Source organism: Anguilla anguilla, chromosome 9 (assembly GCF_013347855.1).
Source record: "Anguilla anguilla isolate fAngAng1 chromosome 9, fAngAng1.pri, whole genome shotgun sequence".
Lineage (NCBI taxonomy): Eukaryota > Metazoa > Chordata > Actinopteri > Anguilliformes > Anguillidae > Anguilla > Anguilla anguilla.
In genome coordinates this window covers 6,206,434-6,223,281 of record NC_049209.1, presented here as the reverse complement: position 1 = coordinate 6,223,281, position 16,848 = coordinate 6,206,434, and the positions used below count along the sequence as shown (strand labels likewise).

General features: G+C 42.1%; 1 protein-coding gene across 4 annotated transcripts in view; it reads right to left on the bottom strand.

Annotated features, from left to right (window-relative positions):
- Positions 1-13,047, bottom strand: part of usp25 (ubiquitin specific peptidase 25) — a 41,836-nt gene extending 28,789 nt beyond the window's left edge. For 2 of the 4 annotated variants that reach the window (XM_035433947.1, XM_035433949.1), the window contains exons 1-8: positions 12,807-13,046; positions 8,923-9,000; positions 8,337-8,481; positions 5,596-5,719; positions 5,164-5,326; positions 1,931-2,017; positions 664-801; positions 128-204 (exon numbers count right to left, since the gene is read on the bottom strand). In XM_035433947.1, coding sequence (XP_035289838.1) covers positions 128-204; positions 664-801; positions 1,931-2,017; positions 5,164-5,326; positions 5,596-5,719; positions 8,337-8,481; positions 8,923-9,000; positions 12,807-12,848 — 854 coding nt within the window. In that variant the 5' untranslated portion in view covers positions 12,849-13,046. Of the gene's footprint in view, positions 1-127; positions 205-663; positions 802-1,930; positions 2,018-5,163; positions 5,327-5,595; positions 5,720-8,336; positions 8,482-8,922; positions 9,001-12,806 lie in introns of all 4 variants that reach the window. The other 2 variants (XM_035433948.1, XM_035433950.1) reach the window with 2 other exon arrangements.
- Between the last annotated feature and the right edge of the window lie 3,801 nt (positions 13,048-16,848).

Here is a 16,848-nt window from a genome sequence, read left to right as displayed (position 1 = left end):
GAGTCACTGTCAAATGGAACCCAATACTGCAATAACCGGCGAAACCATAAAACTACCATTTGCTCAAATGACATTTTAAGACAATTATTTAAAACCCTGTTTCAGCAAATGATGGTTGTTCACTCGCCTGTCCTCTTCGGCCTTCATCTGAAAAGCGTCCTCCAGCCAGTCCAGCAGTTTGTGCGTGAACTCACTCACGTCCTGCTGTGGAACACAGAGAGGAGCCGGTGAGTATAATAGAGTCCGTTCACTTGCTACAAAACCACATTCTCAGCACAAGGCAAAGGCACACGAACAGGTATATATAGACAAGAACACGCTTTTTCTATCCCAGTGTGACCAAAGCCTTGACTTTTAGCCTTACTGTTTTTTTAAGGAAGAAAATATTCCATGCAAATTATCAAAACATAAATTATTACAGAATACACAATTTAAGTTCTCAGTCGCATTTAATTTCATCAGTAATTTTAACCATGGTGCCACCGCCCAACGCTGTCACACAATATCACAGACAGGAGCGGTTTGAGACGGAAAGGGCCGGGGGGGGAACATGGCTGAACTTCGGCTCACAAGGTCAGAGCTGTCCTGTCACTTCAGCAATGCCACCCCGGGGGAGAGGCTGGGGCCCTGGAAACAGACAACGGTGAGGGGCAAGCGGCCTACCTGCTGAGACTCGCTGGACTTAAAGGCGTCTTTGAGGATCTCCACTGCCCTGGAGGGGTCCACATACTTCCGCTTGGACCCCACCATCAGGGAGAAAAGGTGCCTTAGCTCCTGCATGAAGGGCAGGTTCCTGTGTTCCTGCAGGTGCAAAAAAACAGGCAACCAAACATGTTAATACCTCTTCAACAAACCACAACCTAGATTCAACTGTATATTCACTGACTGTTCCATCTGTATCATTGCCCTGTATTCAAATCAAAAATTTGTTCTTAACAAGTCGTAAATTCAAATCAAATATTAAATGACTGGCTTTGAGTAAAGGAGCTGAGCAATTATTGCCCCACTCCTCCCCTTCTAAGCGGCAAACTCCGTGTATCAGTTTGAGAGCTTAATTTAAAATCAGTTCATGCAGCGCTACCACATATTGTGACCAAAGATGATTACACGTCGCCATGCAGATTGTGAAGCTAATTGGTATTCTGTGCAGTCGAGGTTAAAGCTGCCTGGCTCTTGGTGTGTAACAACTGACAGAATACATGCATTGCTCGATGTTTTGGGTTCTTGGTAATAGTTTTGGAGCTGAAACCTATAGGCTTGCCTAGCGACTTTCTGGGAAAGAGCGAGATGTTTCCCTGAAGGCCATGACCTCACACCTTCAGTGTGTGTACCAGATACTGGGTTCTGTGCCCATGGAAGCAGCTAAGCTCAGATCCGCGGGAGAGCGCTGAGCATCCTCTGGTGCGTTAAGAAGCAGCGAAATGGCCGTGCCGCCAAGACTGCTACCCCGGGCTGAGAAATGAGCCAGGTGGCTCAGAGCCACGGATCCTGCGGAAAGGTGAACCCACCTTTGCTCGCGACAGACCTGTTAATTCCGCCCCAGCGCGGAACGTCGGTGACACGAGACGGCCCCGGGCAGAAACCTGTGCGTTCCGGGGCAGTCTGGGCGGCCACACCGATTCTGCTCACAGCAGATTACGCGCACCTCACTCATTACCGCACGGCTGTAGGGAGGAGGCCATGGAACTAGCCGGACTCCACACCGTGAAATTATTTCAGAGGGACTTCAAGAGGACAGCTGCGCAGCTCAACCCTGAAGCTGCAGCTCCACACAAATCCCCTTTTCCCAGGGTCCCAAGCTTTCGGAAGAACGTGAACCCGTAGACCTCTAGGCCGTCACGCAGCGCTGAAGTCGTTAAGGCTCAGCGCGAGAGGGCGGCGCTCCCGCTGTTCTGCAGCCAATAAGGAGGATGGATAGGCGGAGGCTTACCTTCTGGTTTCGTGGCAGGTCCTGGACACGTGCTGGGGGAGAGTAGTGCAGCACCAGCCTCTGGAACTCCAGCAGGTTAAAGAGGGACTGCAAAGAGATGGGTAGAAATCACATGCTGACCTTAAGCACCCCAGCACAAGGGAAAACTAGACTGAACAGCACAAGGCTCCCCATCCAAGACTAGATTTGCACCATTACTAGATGGTGTAAACTGTGAAAAATAAAGCAAACACGAGATATTGATGACTATGTCATGCAAATTTCAGGATAGCAGGATGTATCTGAACAGATTGATGGTACCAACACCAATCTAAATAAGGGGATAAAATAACAGCTGCAATACATTTCTCAGTGCTGGGGAGAAATGTGCGTGCCCACGTGTGTGTGTGTGTGTGTGTGTGTGTGTGTGGGTGTGTGAGTGTGTGTGTGTGTGAGAGAGTGTGTGTGTGTGAGTGAGACACTGTGTACATATGTGCAAGCATACATGCTCCTTCATCACAGAGGTCAGTGTTGACAGAGCTCTCTGAGGGTCCATTCTGGCTCATGGCAGCCCCGGGCTGGGGGGGGGGGGGGGGGAAGAGCTGCCTAATGAGCCCAGACATAAAGGAGCTCCAGCACTGGGACCCCTGACACTGTGAGTCAAACAGCACCGCAGCTTCATTCTGCTCCCCCTGTCATTAGCAGGTGAGCACGTACCAAGGCGCCAGCCCCGCCCAAGACCCGGGCTTTAACAGGGCTGGCTCGGCTCGGCTGCCTCTGGCATTATGGAGCGCCGGCTCCCCTTTCTCACGGCGTCCACAAATACGCCACACTGTAACGCAATCTGACCCCTTTACGACTTTTCGTGTTATCGTGATTGCAGGGTTTGTAACTGCATTGAAATGTCTTAAGCAGGGCGACTAGGTGTTTATTCGAGCCACCTATAGGTGAAATCGTGCAAAAAAAAAAAAAAAAAAAAAAAAAAAAAAAAAAACCTGTAAAACAATTAGAAATGGTCCCTGCTAAATGCAGGGACCATTTCTAATTGTTTTACAGGTTTTTTTTGGCACAATTTGGTCACAAACTATAAGTTAGTAAGTTTTGACTGCTTTCAAGTTTACGTGCAACCTTAGAAACACTAAATAACAATAAAATCCACTTAACTGCATGAAAGAATGAGACAATAGAGTCTCACTCAGGCATCCGCAATCAACGTGATTTTCAACAGAAACCATCTACCTTCGAAAATTTTATAGGGCAATTGTCCGTTTATTTATCCTGCACATGCCATCATTATTGGATGTAATTGCACATAATTCATATCCAAAATTTAATGGTTTATGCAAATATGCAATCTCTTTACAATGGAATGAATGGGAAATGGTTCAGGATTTGGAAATTCAGTGCAAATACCCAAATTATGCGATAATCCATTATGAAATCAAGTGGATTCTGCAGTAATATTAACCTACACCGTTTTAACTATATGTGCAGACTGAACAGAAATATGACTCTGAAAAGCCAGTAATGTTGTTTAAGAGAGCCTACAAGTAACAGCAGTCAAGAAAAGGATTGTGCAAGCATGTGCATGGATTCATCAAGTTTAAAGGTTGATTAATATTGTAGCCTTTTTTTAAGTTTTGAGTGACAAACATTAAATTCATTTAAAGACACTGCAATTCCAAATACTACTAATCCTCTAGAATGACCCCCTTACAATGTGTCACTGTAGCTGTAGGCTATATTTACCCCCCCCCCCCCCCCCCCCCCCCAAAATTCTGGTAACCCTTCAATAAATATTTTAATCATTTCAATTTTTATCTTGTCATGCATTTCATTTAAGCCAACAGCTCAATGCATAATGGTGGTCCCTTTGAAGACTTTACATTCTAAATGTAGGTCAATAAAGGGAGATATCGCTATACTACAAACAACATCTAAAAGTTCACTTTAATAGAAGCAACATAAATGTTTCATGCCATAACAATCAGTTTACGTTTAGTTTCTTTTTTTTAATCAATCAAAACAAGAAAAATGTAAGATGTATCTTAGTTAAAAATCACATTTCTAAACTTCTTGTCGACGAACAAAAATATACTTAAAATAAAATCCGTGTGTGTTAAAGGAAGCTGCCGTCGGGCAGCCTGGTAAATATGCACTGCCCCCTTAAAGAATTGAATTACACCCGCTAGGCAAACAGCATGTGACTGCATATCTTGGGTTTGTGTTCCCTGGACATATCTCAACAAGGCAGACTGTTTTCAAACAGGGCTTTTAGGTATGCATTACATCATACAACATCTCTCTCAGTTAAAGCTGCAGCGACAATTACACGCAATTCTCCCCGATCGGCGTTCAGCCCTGTATCTTCTGTATGTCGTGGGCACTGAAATGGACGGTTTGGAGGTAGCAGGAGAGAGGAAGATGAAGGGGAAGATCAGTGCCATCCTGAGCAACCCCCCCCACCTCCTACATGAGGAGCTGTGGCGGACGGGGAGCTCCTTCAGCCATAGGCTCATCCACCCCAGGTGCAAGACAGAGCGCCTGAGGCGTTCCTTTGTGCCAACCGCCATCAGACTGCATAATGACAGTGTCTAAAAATAAAATAAAAAAATACGGCCATGCCTTTTAAAGGACTTTGCTGCTGCACTAAAAAAAAAAAGCACTTCTTTATTTTTAAAGCACGAATTACTACAAGCACTTTATGAATGCTTTCCCTTATATGTATATGTGTATATGTTGTTTTATCTGCTGCTGTAACACCCAAATTTACCCACCTGGGGATTAATAAAGTCTATCTTATCTTATCTTATGTGACGCATTTCCATTTTGAACACAATGAAGCAAACCTGCTGTCAGGCTATTTAGGATCATTTCAACCTCCTTTATCATCCATGCTTATGCACACACTTCATTATAAACCATGTGCACTCACAGTGTTATGAAAAATACAGCCATTGACTGCATCTGGAGGTCAATGGAATCTTACCTAATTTTGTGCCAGACTTAAATTTAGTCCATTTGGCATCATTGTGGAGTCATTGCCTAGGGGTTGGTACAGCAGAAGCCTTGGCCCAGTTACCTCTGGACAGTAACTACATGAGTTTTCTGAGGTATTTCACCGGATTTTTAGAGTAAGGTAAATGTTGTGCCCTGTGTGCGTTTCAATGATAAACACAAGAGAATACGCAGTCGCATTAACTCAAATGGAAGTAAACTTAGGGAGCAGTTACACCAGGGCCTAGTTCTCTCACCTGGATGACAGCGCTGAACCAGCACGTGTTCCCCACATTTTTCAGGCCCACGGGACAGTTCTCCAGCCGCTTTCTCTCGTGGGGGTTGGGCGAGTCACTCCACACCTCTGTGTGGGTCCGCTTCAAGCTGGCCTTGTTCTCCGCTATGCTAGCCTCCAGAACTCTGCAAATCCCAGACAAGAATTTTACTACACATAGTGAAGAAATATACTGTAAGTTTTTCCTGTAGACCGATTTCTAAACAAAATCTATCAGCTACGGTGGGCTGATGCTCTATATTTGAGGGCCTGGTGCAATTTCAAAATGGATCAGCGTTCCGTTCAGCACAGCTTTTTTTAGTCACAAACAAACCAACGGAACAATTACGGCAAACAGAATACTTCACAACACGGCCAAACCGGAACGCAAGAGACACTCCCACTGGTCTCGCACCTGCTGATGGCTTGCTCTTCGTCCGTGATCCCAGTCTCCCTGAAGGCCCGGTTGGACTCCTCCAGACTGAGAGCAATGGCCCTTTGAAGGTCGTCCTTGTCATCTCCAGTCAGATCAATGACATCTGAAAGAAAACCGGTACATGTTCTCACAAATCCAACAGACAGCCATGAGTACCGTTAATAGCTACAGAAGACTTATTTATTTTTTTTACCTCAACTGCATATAAGCCATCTAATTGTGAAGTGGTCGTTCTGTGTAAAATGTTATATTCAGAACTCAAGGATGCATAAATCATAATAACCCATTTTTATTTGCTGTGATAAATCCCTTGTGGCATTTCTGCCACATTCCATTCTACTGCTACTTTACACCAGGCTGGCCAGTGGAGAATGGGGTCCCCCCTCTATAGCCGGGTTCCTCACAAGATTTCTTCCCAATGGGGAGTTTTTTCATGCCACCGTTTGCGGGTTCTCCCCACTGTGATTTCTTTACTGTGTGTACTTGCTATTTGGGGGTTCAGGTCTGATCCATTTGATCTTTTTGCACCTTTTCTTGCCTTGCTACTCTGTAAAGTGTCTTTGTGACAGTTCTCTGTAAAAAGCGCTATACAAATAAAATTGAACTGAATAACTACACAATGCTTGGCATGTCCAGAAGGTCACACCTGACAACGCTTAACAATAGACTTCTGACACACTTCTGACTGAAGTTAGACTCAAGATTGAAATACTTCTAATGTTAAAATTGAAAAAGACAGGCAGTCTACACCTTCCTAAAAACCATTTTGTAATTCAACATTCATTCAGCTGTGACACTGCCGCAGTTATCATCTAAATATTTTATGTTTTATTAGAGTGGATTTTGCCCTTGGAAAAAATAATCTTTGTACGGGTAAATGAGTCCTTGTGAACCACGGAAAGCTATGGCTGCATCCAATACTGATGTGTCCACGGGATCCATTTTACCGCTACACAAGGCAAATTTTAAATAGGCATTGGTCCCTTTAAGGAGGGGGGTTACCCTCCCAAAATGGCTCCCAACTAGGAAGTGGGATGTATGAAGTAAAGTAATAAAGGTAGGACAGAAGGAGGAGGACAGGCCTATGGTTTTTTGAATGCGTTTGTCATAGTGTAAAGTTTGTGGAAAAAAACTGGGGTAAAATGAATCTACATGCATTCTCAATGGCCTGTCTGGAACTAGAGGTGTGGTGATATGTAGAGTTACCACTGTTGAAAGGAAACGACGCCAAGCACATACTAATACAAAAGTATTGGCTCCTTCCCATTACCGCTGGATTAAGGCATTTTTGCATTTTGTTGTCGATTTTTCCTTTTTTGTTGGAATATTTTTTCTGTTTTTTCCTTGAGACTTACCGTATCATCTAGTGGAAACACTTTTGTGGATATGGGACTTTGTAAAGGACTTTTCATGTTCCAACTGGGTATATGTATATGCATTATATGGTAGGGTATGGTGTTTGGTGTTGTATATAGTGAGTGCACAATTTTAAAAAAATACGTTTTCACGGGTATCTATATACTGCGTTGGTGATTTATTAAGCAGTGCCCTCACCCCCCATGGTTTTAGACACAGTGGCTCTCTGGACTTATTTGTAACTAGGCCTGAGTATCAGGCTGTTTGTTACAGAGCCAGTCACTGCAAGGCAGGCATATTGTACTGCTTGCAGACCAGACTTTGAATGATCCTTTTTAGAAAATACTGGATACGCTTCAATTTGTCTTCAGTTCTTTTGCAATTTCTTCTTTTGAAATCCTACAAGCCCAAGCACGCTGCACATATCTCGTGCTTTACAGAAGAAAACTTGTTCTATCTTGCCAATACCCCATTAGAATTATTGGATCATTCTGAATTCCTTTTACAACCTGAAAGGAAAAAAAATCTTGCTTTTATTTTCCCGTCATTTTATCTCCGACTGCAACCGAAAATCATGAATCATGCCACCACCGTGACACCAGCACCCATACAAGAAGCTCTTTCATTGAAGCTGGGGTATTCCTCCAATCAACTTATCCACGAGGCAATTCTCCATACTGTAGGTCCTCAAAGTGCAACAAGAGAGCTGGTGCTCAGCAGGGAAGCGGAGTACTGCCCTGAGGACGCCGCTAGCCTGTTGGGTTTAATGCACGCCCTTAAGTAGGCACAGTCAACCTAATGGACTCATAACCTTGGCAGGATGAAGTCAGCTGTGTCCAGCAGCTGCAGACTTGTGGCCATAGTCTGCTAATGAGTTTATGCACTGGATTTGCACACAGATGCACAAAGTAAGAAAAATTATCCCACCTCTCGACTACCTAAATCAGATAGAAGCTACGTTATTTTCCCATTTCAGCCGCTGACAAAAGATCAAAGTCTTACTCGAATATGACGCACTCTCTATGATTTAAGGATACGTTCAGAAATATGAGAGGGGCAATAAAACAACCAGGCGCACGGCGCTTTGTGTCACTATTGATTAACTGGTGGTGCACATACCAAAAAATAGAAAAAGTGGTTATTAAAAAAAGGAGGTTTGAGATTGCTTTATCTGGAGCCAATTTGATCATTTTTGGCTAGATTATTAAGGGACTGTGATTTATGATTACGTTTTTGACTGGAGGAGATCTAATTACACTCTGGGACTTTGATGACAATTTTTTTTTTTTTTTTTTTTACAAATACTTAGAAATCTCGCATCGCAACAGAGCAGGCTACTTGGTCGACGATGAAGCAACACCTACTTGTATCAGCCTGGCTGCCCACACTGATGTATCGGTCATTCCCGACCTGGGCTGTCTGGTAGTATGTGGTTTCATCCTGCTGGGGGACCTTAGCGTTCTTCTCGGTCAGAAAGGCCACAGCCTCCGCGAGGTCACCGTTGCTGACCTTTAACGAGACGCAACAAAAACAGAGCGAAGAGTGAAGATAAACATCGCCCGCTATCATCGTCCAGAGTTCGAACATACCGAACCACATTATCACACACATCTTGAAGCTGTTTTTGATGCAGCAGCTGTTATTTTAAGAGTCACACGCTTTCTTTTTTTTTTTAAATATGTATTGCCCCTTGTGGTTGTCCGTATGGTTTTCTTTGCATGAATAAAGGAAAAAAAATTGTGATACTTTAATAGTTTATGTGAGGTCAAGACTGGATTATTTTATTGAAATTCATTCACATTTTCCACAAAAGCCATTCTTTAATATTTGGATATTATAAATTAATTTCACACGTATGCTACAAATTTAGGAAACATCAAGACAGGGAACGAGGAAGGCGTCAACATATTACAGCAATGCACATCTTTGGTGTACACGACACTGCCGTACCTGCAGGGCCTGTTGCAGGAGCTGGACATCTGTGGTTCCAGTGACTTCTCTCAGCTGGTTCAGTAGTGTCTGTTGGTGCTGCCAGGATAAATGCACAGACAGACAAGGCTGTTCAACATACCGTTAACACACTTACAATGCACCCAGACACACTGGGGAAAATGACAGTACAGGACTCACCGCTATGTAAACTGCCCATTGTCGTTGGTGTTAATAGGCCTCATTCTGAAATTAAGGATCACGGTCTTCCTAATATTAGAAATAAATAGGTGAGTGCTACGTGGTGCACTTTCAATTTTCTTTGCATTGAAATGGTGATTTTTTTTTTTTTGGGGGGGGGGGGGGGGGTGGGGGGTGGGGCTGGCATGTGGAGGATCAGTGAAATCCAGCAGGTTTGTACCACATTCAGCAAATGCAAGAATTCAATATACACTACCAAACAAGAAACACGTGGTTTATTTTCTTAACATAGATGTATTGGATCATGATCATTTGCATAACCAAGACTGCATCTGTGAAGATCAAGTATGGCTAGGTACACAGTCAAGAAAACAGCAAATTCATCATCTACTAAAATTGATCAAATAATTATTGTCAATGTATTTAACGAAGTGACTATTAGCCAGTGTATCGTCTAAAACACAGTTTAGTTATCTGGTGATGGTTTTTATCGTCTTTACTCCTTTTTCATATTCCATTTTAATCAAATCCAGTCTTAATTTTCCAATAATTAGATTGGTGTTGAGGAAAATGTTGTTTTTAATTTTCTTTATTCGGTTCAAAAATGTTTTTCTACTGCTTTATCACAATTTAAACCAATGGGATTTACCACAACAGATTTATGGACCCACTTTTTACTTCTACAAGAAGATAGTTGCAACAAAATTTATGATCAAATGCTGGTATGACCAAGGACATTACTGTAGTGAGAGCCATTAACAGATAATCAGTACAGAGGTGCAGTAAACTCACATTTGATTAAATAGCCTAATTAAAATTAGCGCTTTATATAATTTAAATTTAAACTGGACAAAGAGAATTACTTTCAGCCCAAAAGTGATCAGGGCAATACTTTTGTGCAAATAAATGCACCAAGATTCACACACAGCAAACTTGGCTGCATGTCTTTCAGGCAACAGACCTAAAGCCTTGACATCATTTGGGCCTGCTTATACTTGTCTAAACCACACACATTTAGGCATGGCGACAAACTTAAAATAATGTAAGCACTAGTACGACGCAGGCTGCATTTTCCCCTCCACATTGTTGTCAAATACAGCTGTGGTGGTATCCAAGGCAACAGGCACTGCAAGTTCAACTGCAGAGCACAGGCCATTTCCACTTAGTGTCAGGACCTCTTTGTGGCCACTTCAGCAAGAAGGGCCACCTTTTGCTTCTCAAAAAAGTTGAGTGGGGAACAACACACGCATCAAATCTAAGTGCTATAAATAATGCACCACCACTTTCTGTTCACCTTGTTCAGACAGAGCAATATGTAGCTGTTGTTCTATAATTACAGGAGTGACATCCTGTGCTGTAAAGACACCATGCCTCAGTAGAACCCTGAGTCTATCTGACCACTGGCCTTCAAATGAACAGAAAAACACAGGGAAATTGCTGAATGCTGCGGACAGAGCTCGTACACACATACCTATATCCCAGTCTGGTATGAAATGCAAGTCAAGAACACAGATGAGTAATATCTCAGGCATTATTGCCTGTGCACGGACCGGGTGACTTGCCTCACAAGGCTGACACAAACCCCCGATGCACACTGCATCCCCAGTGGCTGACTGCTGCCCAGGCTGTCTCTATTTACCAGGTGACCTGTACAAGTGAATTAACACTACCACACTAACAAGCTGATACAGAGCCAAGAACACAGTGTGGGCATCAGCCAGTCACTAGTTACAGCACTGTCCATCACAGTTCTAGTGTGCACAACCAAACACATCACGCAAGAAACTGTGCTCCTATAACAGATTCAATCTCCCTTACCATCAGTAAAATTAAATAAAATTATTTTAAGTGACCCCAGGACTCAGTTCAAAACTTTGTGCACACTACTAAATAATACTTTTCTTTCAAAACTACTAGTGAATATGATGCCCTCAGTGGATATTTATCCCTCATTTCAATATCATCATTAGATGTTTCTGAAAAAGTAGCTGGCTTGGGGATTTAAAAAAATTCCCAATTTGAAAACGTATATACATATGGGATTGAAAACACTTGCAATATTTGTGGTTTCAAATATTGGCATGCATCTATTCACTCGATTATGCATTGATTATGTGAAAAAAAATTCACACTGCCAGTGTATTTCCATTTCTTTGAACTGCAGTTTGGCAGTGTGTTACACTAAACATACATTTTATTTCCTTCACAGTTCGTTTTGTAAGATTGTGTTTGCATCCATTCGTACAAAAACATAAATAAAAACATGTCCCGTGCTTTACCATAAAATTGTGCCTTTAGACATAAAGGCAGCACTGTAAACGCTATTAAACAGTATCAGTCCAGTTATGTAACCAATTATGTGATTTACAAGCCAAAGACAGAAATGTGGGTAGGTTCAAGGCTCTAGGGACCTTTAGATGGATAGGTTAAGGTATTTCGTAGCGTTCCTTCCACATGTATTTATGCAAAATGAGAATTTGGCTGATAACGCACAGTAAAAAAACTATATGTAGCTAGCAGTATGGAAGTAACCGTATCCAACCGGCTGCAAAGGCAAATGCTCAACATGCAGTGATTGCGCACTTACATTTCAGTATTGGTATGTAACACAAAGCGTAACAAAATAACTGATTTACACTGTATCATCCATGTCCTAACAAAACGTCAAGATGATTGCGCATACAGTAATATTAGTTAGCAAGCTATAACCCAACTTGTTTGCAGCACCTTAAGAAATATGTCCACACTGACACCACTATGATTCAGACCGTGGACCACGTCCAAAATACTAGGGTCAGGCTTTAACTTACGCTGGCAACCCTGTATGTAAACAAATATTTCATAAGTGTAATTTAAGCAGCTAGCTAGATTGCTGGCGTAGCTAACTTATCCAAGCACACGGCGCGCAGTTGGTTTCTGCACTGAAGTGCAAGCTAGCTCGCATTAGCTATCTTCACCCAAGTTCTAGGGTGTCTGTTCGGCTAAAATGTTCGCAAACCATCGATTACAACATAACGTTATCAAATGTATCAATATCACAAGACGTTAACCACATAGCTAGCCGACTATGTTTGTCAACATGTTCACTTGCAAATAGTATAACTAGCGAATAATCATATGCCAGCTAGCTAATGTGAGTTAAGCAAGGTGTTCCACTTAATCGCGTGCTAGAGCCTAGCTAGCTCGGGAATGATGCTAGCTACTGTCACGCCTTTAAACCAAGTTAGCCAGCTAGCATGCTAGCTATATAAACAAGCTCACAAAACATTGTTTCGCGACCGAACACTATTACTAAGAAGTTAGATAGCTACATAGTCATAATTGGGGAATATGTCCCGACGATCGTAGTAGGTTTCGTTACGACAAATAGTCAGTCAATCAACTGAAAAGAATAAGGGACAACTACATAACGTAGCCGCTAACTCCTGGCTAATACAATTTCGTTCTGCTAACTTGGATAGCAGGCTAGCTAGCAACCTATCAAAACATGATCTTAGTAAGCGTAATCCGGCAATGTCAAATACAGTACTTAGCTAACTATCGCACATTTTCATTACTAGCTAGCTTCTTAGTGATGTTCCTGAAAAAACGTGGATCCTCGCACTCAATTGTAAGAGGTACCGAGGATCTTATCCCTCCTTTAGCCATTACTACTGAGTCTCTAGCCTGCATTACGCTAGCAGCACCTCCAAATACAAGCTTACCTTCTGAGAATGTTGCTGGAGGACATTCTGCTCCACGGTCATGGCCGGTTGAGAAGGAAATAAAATTTAAAAATACAAACAAGAGTAAAATACGTTGCTAAAACCAAGAGAATTTAAAAATCAGTTAAGATGTCCCCCTTTTAATCAGCGCAATAACAGGCGCCATGGGAAATGCAGGCAAGGAAGGAAAAATGCATGTATCTATCAACACGATTGTTTTTCTGTATTCCATTAGTCGAGCCTGGGTAGACTGCATTTACGTCATGGGTCTAACCCTCAAACATGACGTGACCTAACAAACTATATGTGGCATCCCGAAATCTCAAGCGTCGTTCAGGAACCTCAAAGTAAACGTCTGAAGGTTTCACTCATCCTGCAGCGACAAAATCATTAATGGTTTTACGCATTCCATTGAATATATTCTTTTGAATATATTCTTCGGAATATACAGTTCTCTTCTTGGTGCAGTCGGTGGCCAGAACTGATCGTTTGTGCATCCTGATGAAATTAAAAAGTTCTACAGATTCTCTGGCTGAATCTAACGCTCCTGTATCTTAGCAGAAATTAGAAGACAGCATGTTTTCATCTTATAGGTTTAATGACCTGATTTACACGGGTATTCTTCTTAGATATTGCAAATTACACTTTGGCCCCATAATAAGTCAATGAATTTCAGTTTGGCGATTAGTAGAAAGATGTACAAAATCCTAATTAACATGGCATGCACACTCGCCTATTTTTCATAACCATAGGTTTCTTACTGATAATCGCCCGTTTACCTCCTTACAATGGAACAGGCAAGGGCATTCACGTTTTATCAGATGTTTATTACGTTCCAGGACCTGCAATTACAGCACAATCTTCCAGGCTCCTCTTTCTTTTTATACTTGAGACTTAGCTCTGCGGGCCTGCGGTGTCCCCTAGGGAAAGAGTTTACCCTTGCATCCAATGGATAATTTGTTTTTTGTTAAGCATAAATCAAAAGGATTAGCATCTTTAATTAACATTTTTATTCTACAGACCTCTTACAAACGTTTAACAATATCTATTTGGAATAGAGGCTTAAATACAAAAGATGATGACATTCCATGGATTGAGATTTGGCATAATATCCAAAAATCCTAAATTTGTCTAAATTTTTTTCAAAGGGTGTATCTTACTCCTCGTAGGTGCTACAATATGAAGATTTCCCCTAATCTGGTGTGTACTCCCTGCCAGGGCGACAATATAGGCAGTTTTTTGCATATGATCTGGGAGTGTTCTAAGGTTTTGATGTTCTGGAAATGGGTTTCCCAGACTCTAAAGTTAAAGAGGAATGTTCCTCTCTCTTGTAGGGTGTTGATATTGAATTCAGACCTTGATTTCTGTCAGCATCAGAAGCGGATCTGGTTAGCTGGTGTGATTGCAGCTAAAGTTACTGGTAAGTCTTCACTCCTTGCTATGGCACCGTTGGGTCCTGGGGGTTTGTAGAACAGGTGAGTCTATATCTCTCTGGTTGTATGAATTGTGTGTATGTTGAATGATATTTAAAACCTGAGTACAGCGAGGTGCAGAAATAAAACATTGTTCACAAACAAAGTTCTACAAATTCTGTCCATCCAGCCAGATGAAAGATAGGTTTGCATTCTATGCATTGGCTCACTCTAGACACATACTGAAGTGGTTATTTTTTAAAATTTTGTCAACTGGTAAAAAAGTATGATCTATACATAACCTATATTTTTATTATTATTATTGGGAGGGGGGTCTCACCCTGTAGATTGGCGTATGTGAAATTTCGACTTCTAAGACTCATGAGTGCTGCCAATTACAACTTACAGCCAATATGATAGGACTTAACCATTACCAAAATTTTTTTAGGTATCTCACTCCAGTGCTTCCTATGAGCAACTGTTTTCATTTTAATATCCAGGGTCAGAAATTATATAACATTTTTGGTGTTAAAAATACGATACGTACTGGAAGACGTTTTAAAAGTGTTACATAGTTTTAAGAAAACGAGTCTGTGAATGCATACGTACATTTGTTTGAATGTGGTACAGCACAAGTTTGTGTGTGTGTGCCTTGTGGACACTGCCACATTAGCTTTGTACTGTTTTGATATTCAACAGGCACAATATACTAAAGGTTTGTAGAAAAAAAATCCTATAAAAAAGACAAGACAGAAAAAAGATTTAGTCAGACTACCCTTTGCTCCCAGTCCTGGAGCACTGTTTTTCAGAGGAGCCAAGTTTATCAGTGAGCAGGAAAGGGTTGAGCCGGCCATACTGAAAGGTAGAAGGGAGAACAGATGATAACAGAGGTGGTTCTCATAGAAGATGAGTGCAGTTTAGCATCAGCCATGTTTTTTATTCCCCAGAAGGCGAGCTTCGGGAATGTGGAGGCACACAGAGTAGGGTTATAGCGTGGGCAGGAATGAGTGGTGTAATAACTAGCAGCTTACAGTGGTGGTGCAACCTTGTGTGTAGGAGGGAGGTCATGTGTGGAATAGTTGTACTGTGGACTGAGGGATACAGAGAAATATATTAGATGGAGGGTTGTGCAGTGTGTTATCAAGATTTTGCAATAAAGTAGCTGCTATAACAGTCATTCCCATTAGTGGGATTTCAGAGGTGCTTTAAGGATGCTGTGCGTGTGTGTGTGTGTGTGTGTGTGTGTGTGTGTGTGTGAATATGCACATATGTGCAATGATGACATGAAGATATGTAAATATGAAAATGCGTTAAAAACTTTGAGCCATAACATGGCTCGTGCTAAAGGATATTGGAACCTATGATATGCACTGAACCACTCAGTCAGACCACCCAGTGGGCTTCTATTCTGTGTCTTTTAACCTGTGAGGTACATTTCTGTCTAGAAGCAGGGGTATCTGAGCTCTGAATAAAAAAGTAAGCAGAGAGTCAGAGATACCAGAGCACAGCAGCCATCTCTGCATCAACTGCGACTACTACATATTTCTGCAGGAGACAGAATAGTTTAACTATGTAGTCATAAGGACTTAACTGAGGACAGCACTGGTCAACCACAGCTTCACATGAACTGGCCAAAGATTGAAAAGACTCATTAAAATAACTGTTTGGAGCAGAATCCACAGAATGTTAAGAAAAGGTTTTGCTATAGCAGTGATGCGCAATCTGACCACTCTTCTGTATTGCATTATGCATGGCATCCATCCTTTATTGCTAAGGGTGCCTGAAAACAACTGACTGATTACCCTTAAAACTGGTCTGTCAGATCACTTGTTATACACTCTAAATGAATGTGGCACATTAAACTCCAGCCAATCAGGGTGATCAGAAATAATTCACTTATAAATCACCACTGCAACTGTCTGCTCCAGATTATTTGGCAACTTGAAGAAACAGTATGTGCCAGAGACATGTTTTATACCACCTGTCCAAACACAGGGAATAGACTGTCAGATGTGAACGATTTCAGTCTCTAATAATGACTTACACAGTTATGGGAGGGCGAGTGATGGGAAATTAACGGTGAAGCCACACTGTACGTCGGCTCCGCCTGGCGGCTACACCGCCTCCATTAATTTTGAATGAGAGGTGGTGGCACACCCCCGCAAGGCATGTTGGGATTGCAGGTGGCGCTGGGCAAGGCGGTGGGGTTCAACTTTGACCCCCCAGACAAGACAACGCTGCATTGCGGTAACCAATCAGATTTGATCTAATGATCCGTCAAGTAAATTGTCCCAATTTTTTTCAAATTTGAGTTGCACATTCTATAGTTCCACAATGGAAGACTCACTCGTAATTGCCTTTATTGGGTTTCCAAACTTTATACGATCTCCTACAGAGACACCGATAAGAGGAACGCAGCATGGAGAAAAGTCTCTGAAATTATCGGTGGCTCTGCTATGTAAATGTATCCATTATTAGGGGTCCAAGCAGCGAAGCTGGTGGAACCCTATTGTATCTGTTAGGATTATTAGGGGTCCAAGCAGCGAAGCTGGTGGAACCCTATTGTATCTGTTAGGATTATTATTATTAGGGGTCCAAGCAGCGAAGCTGGTGGAACCCTATTGTATCTG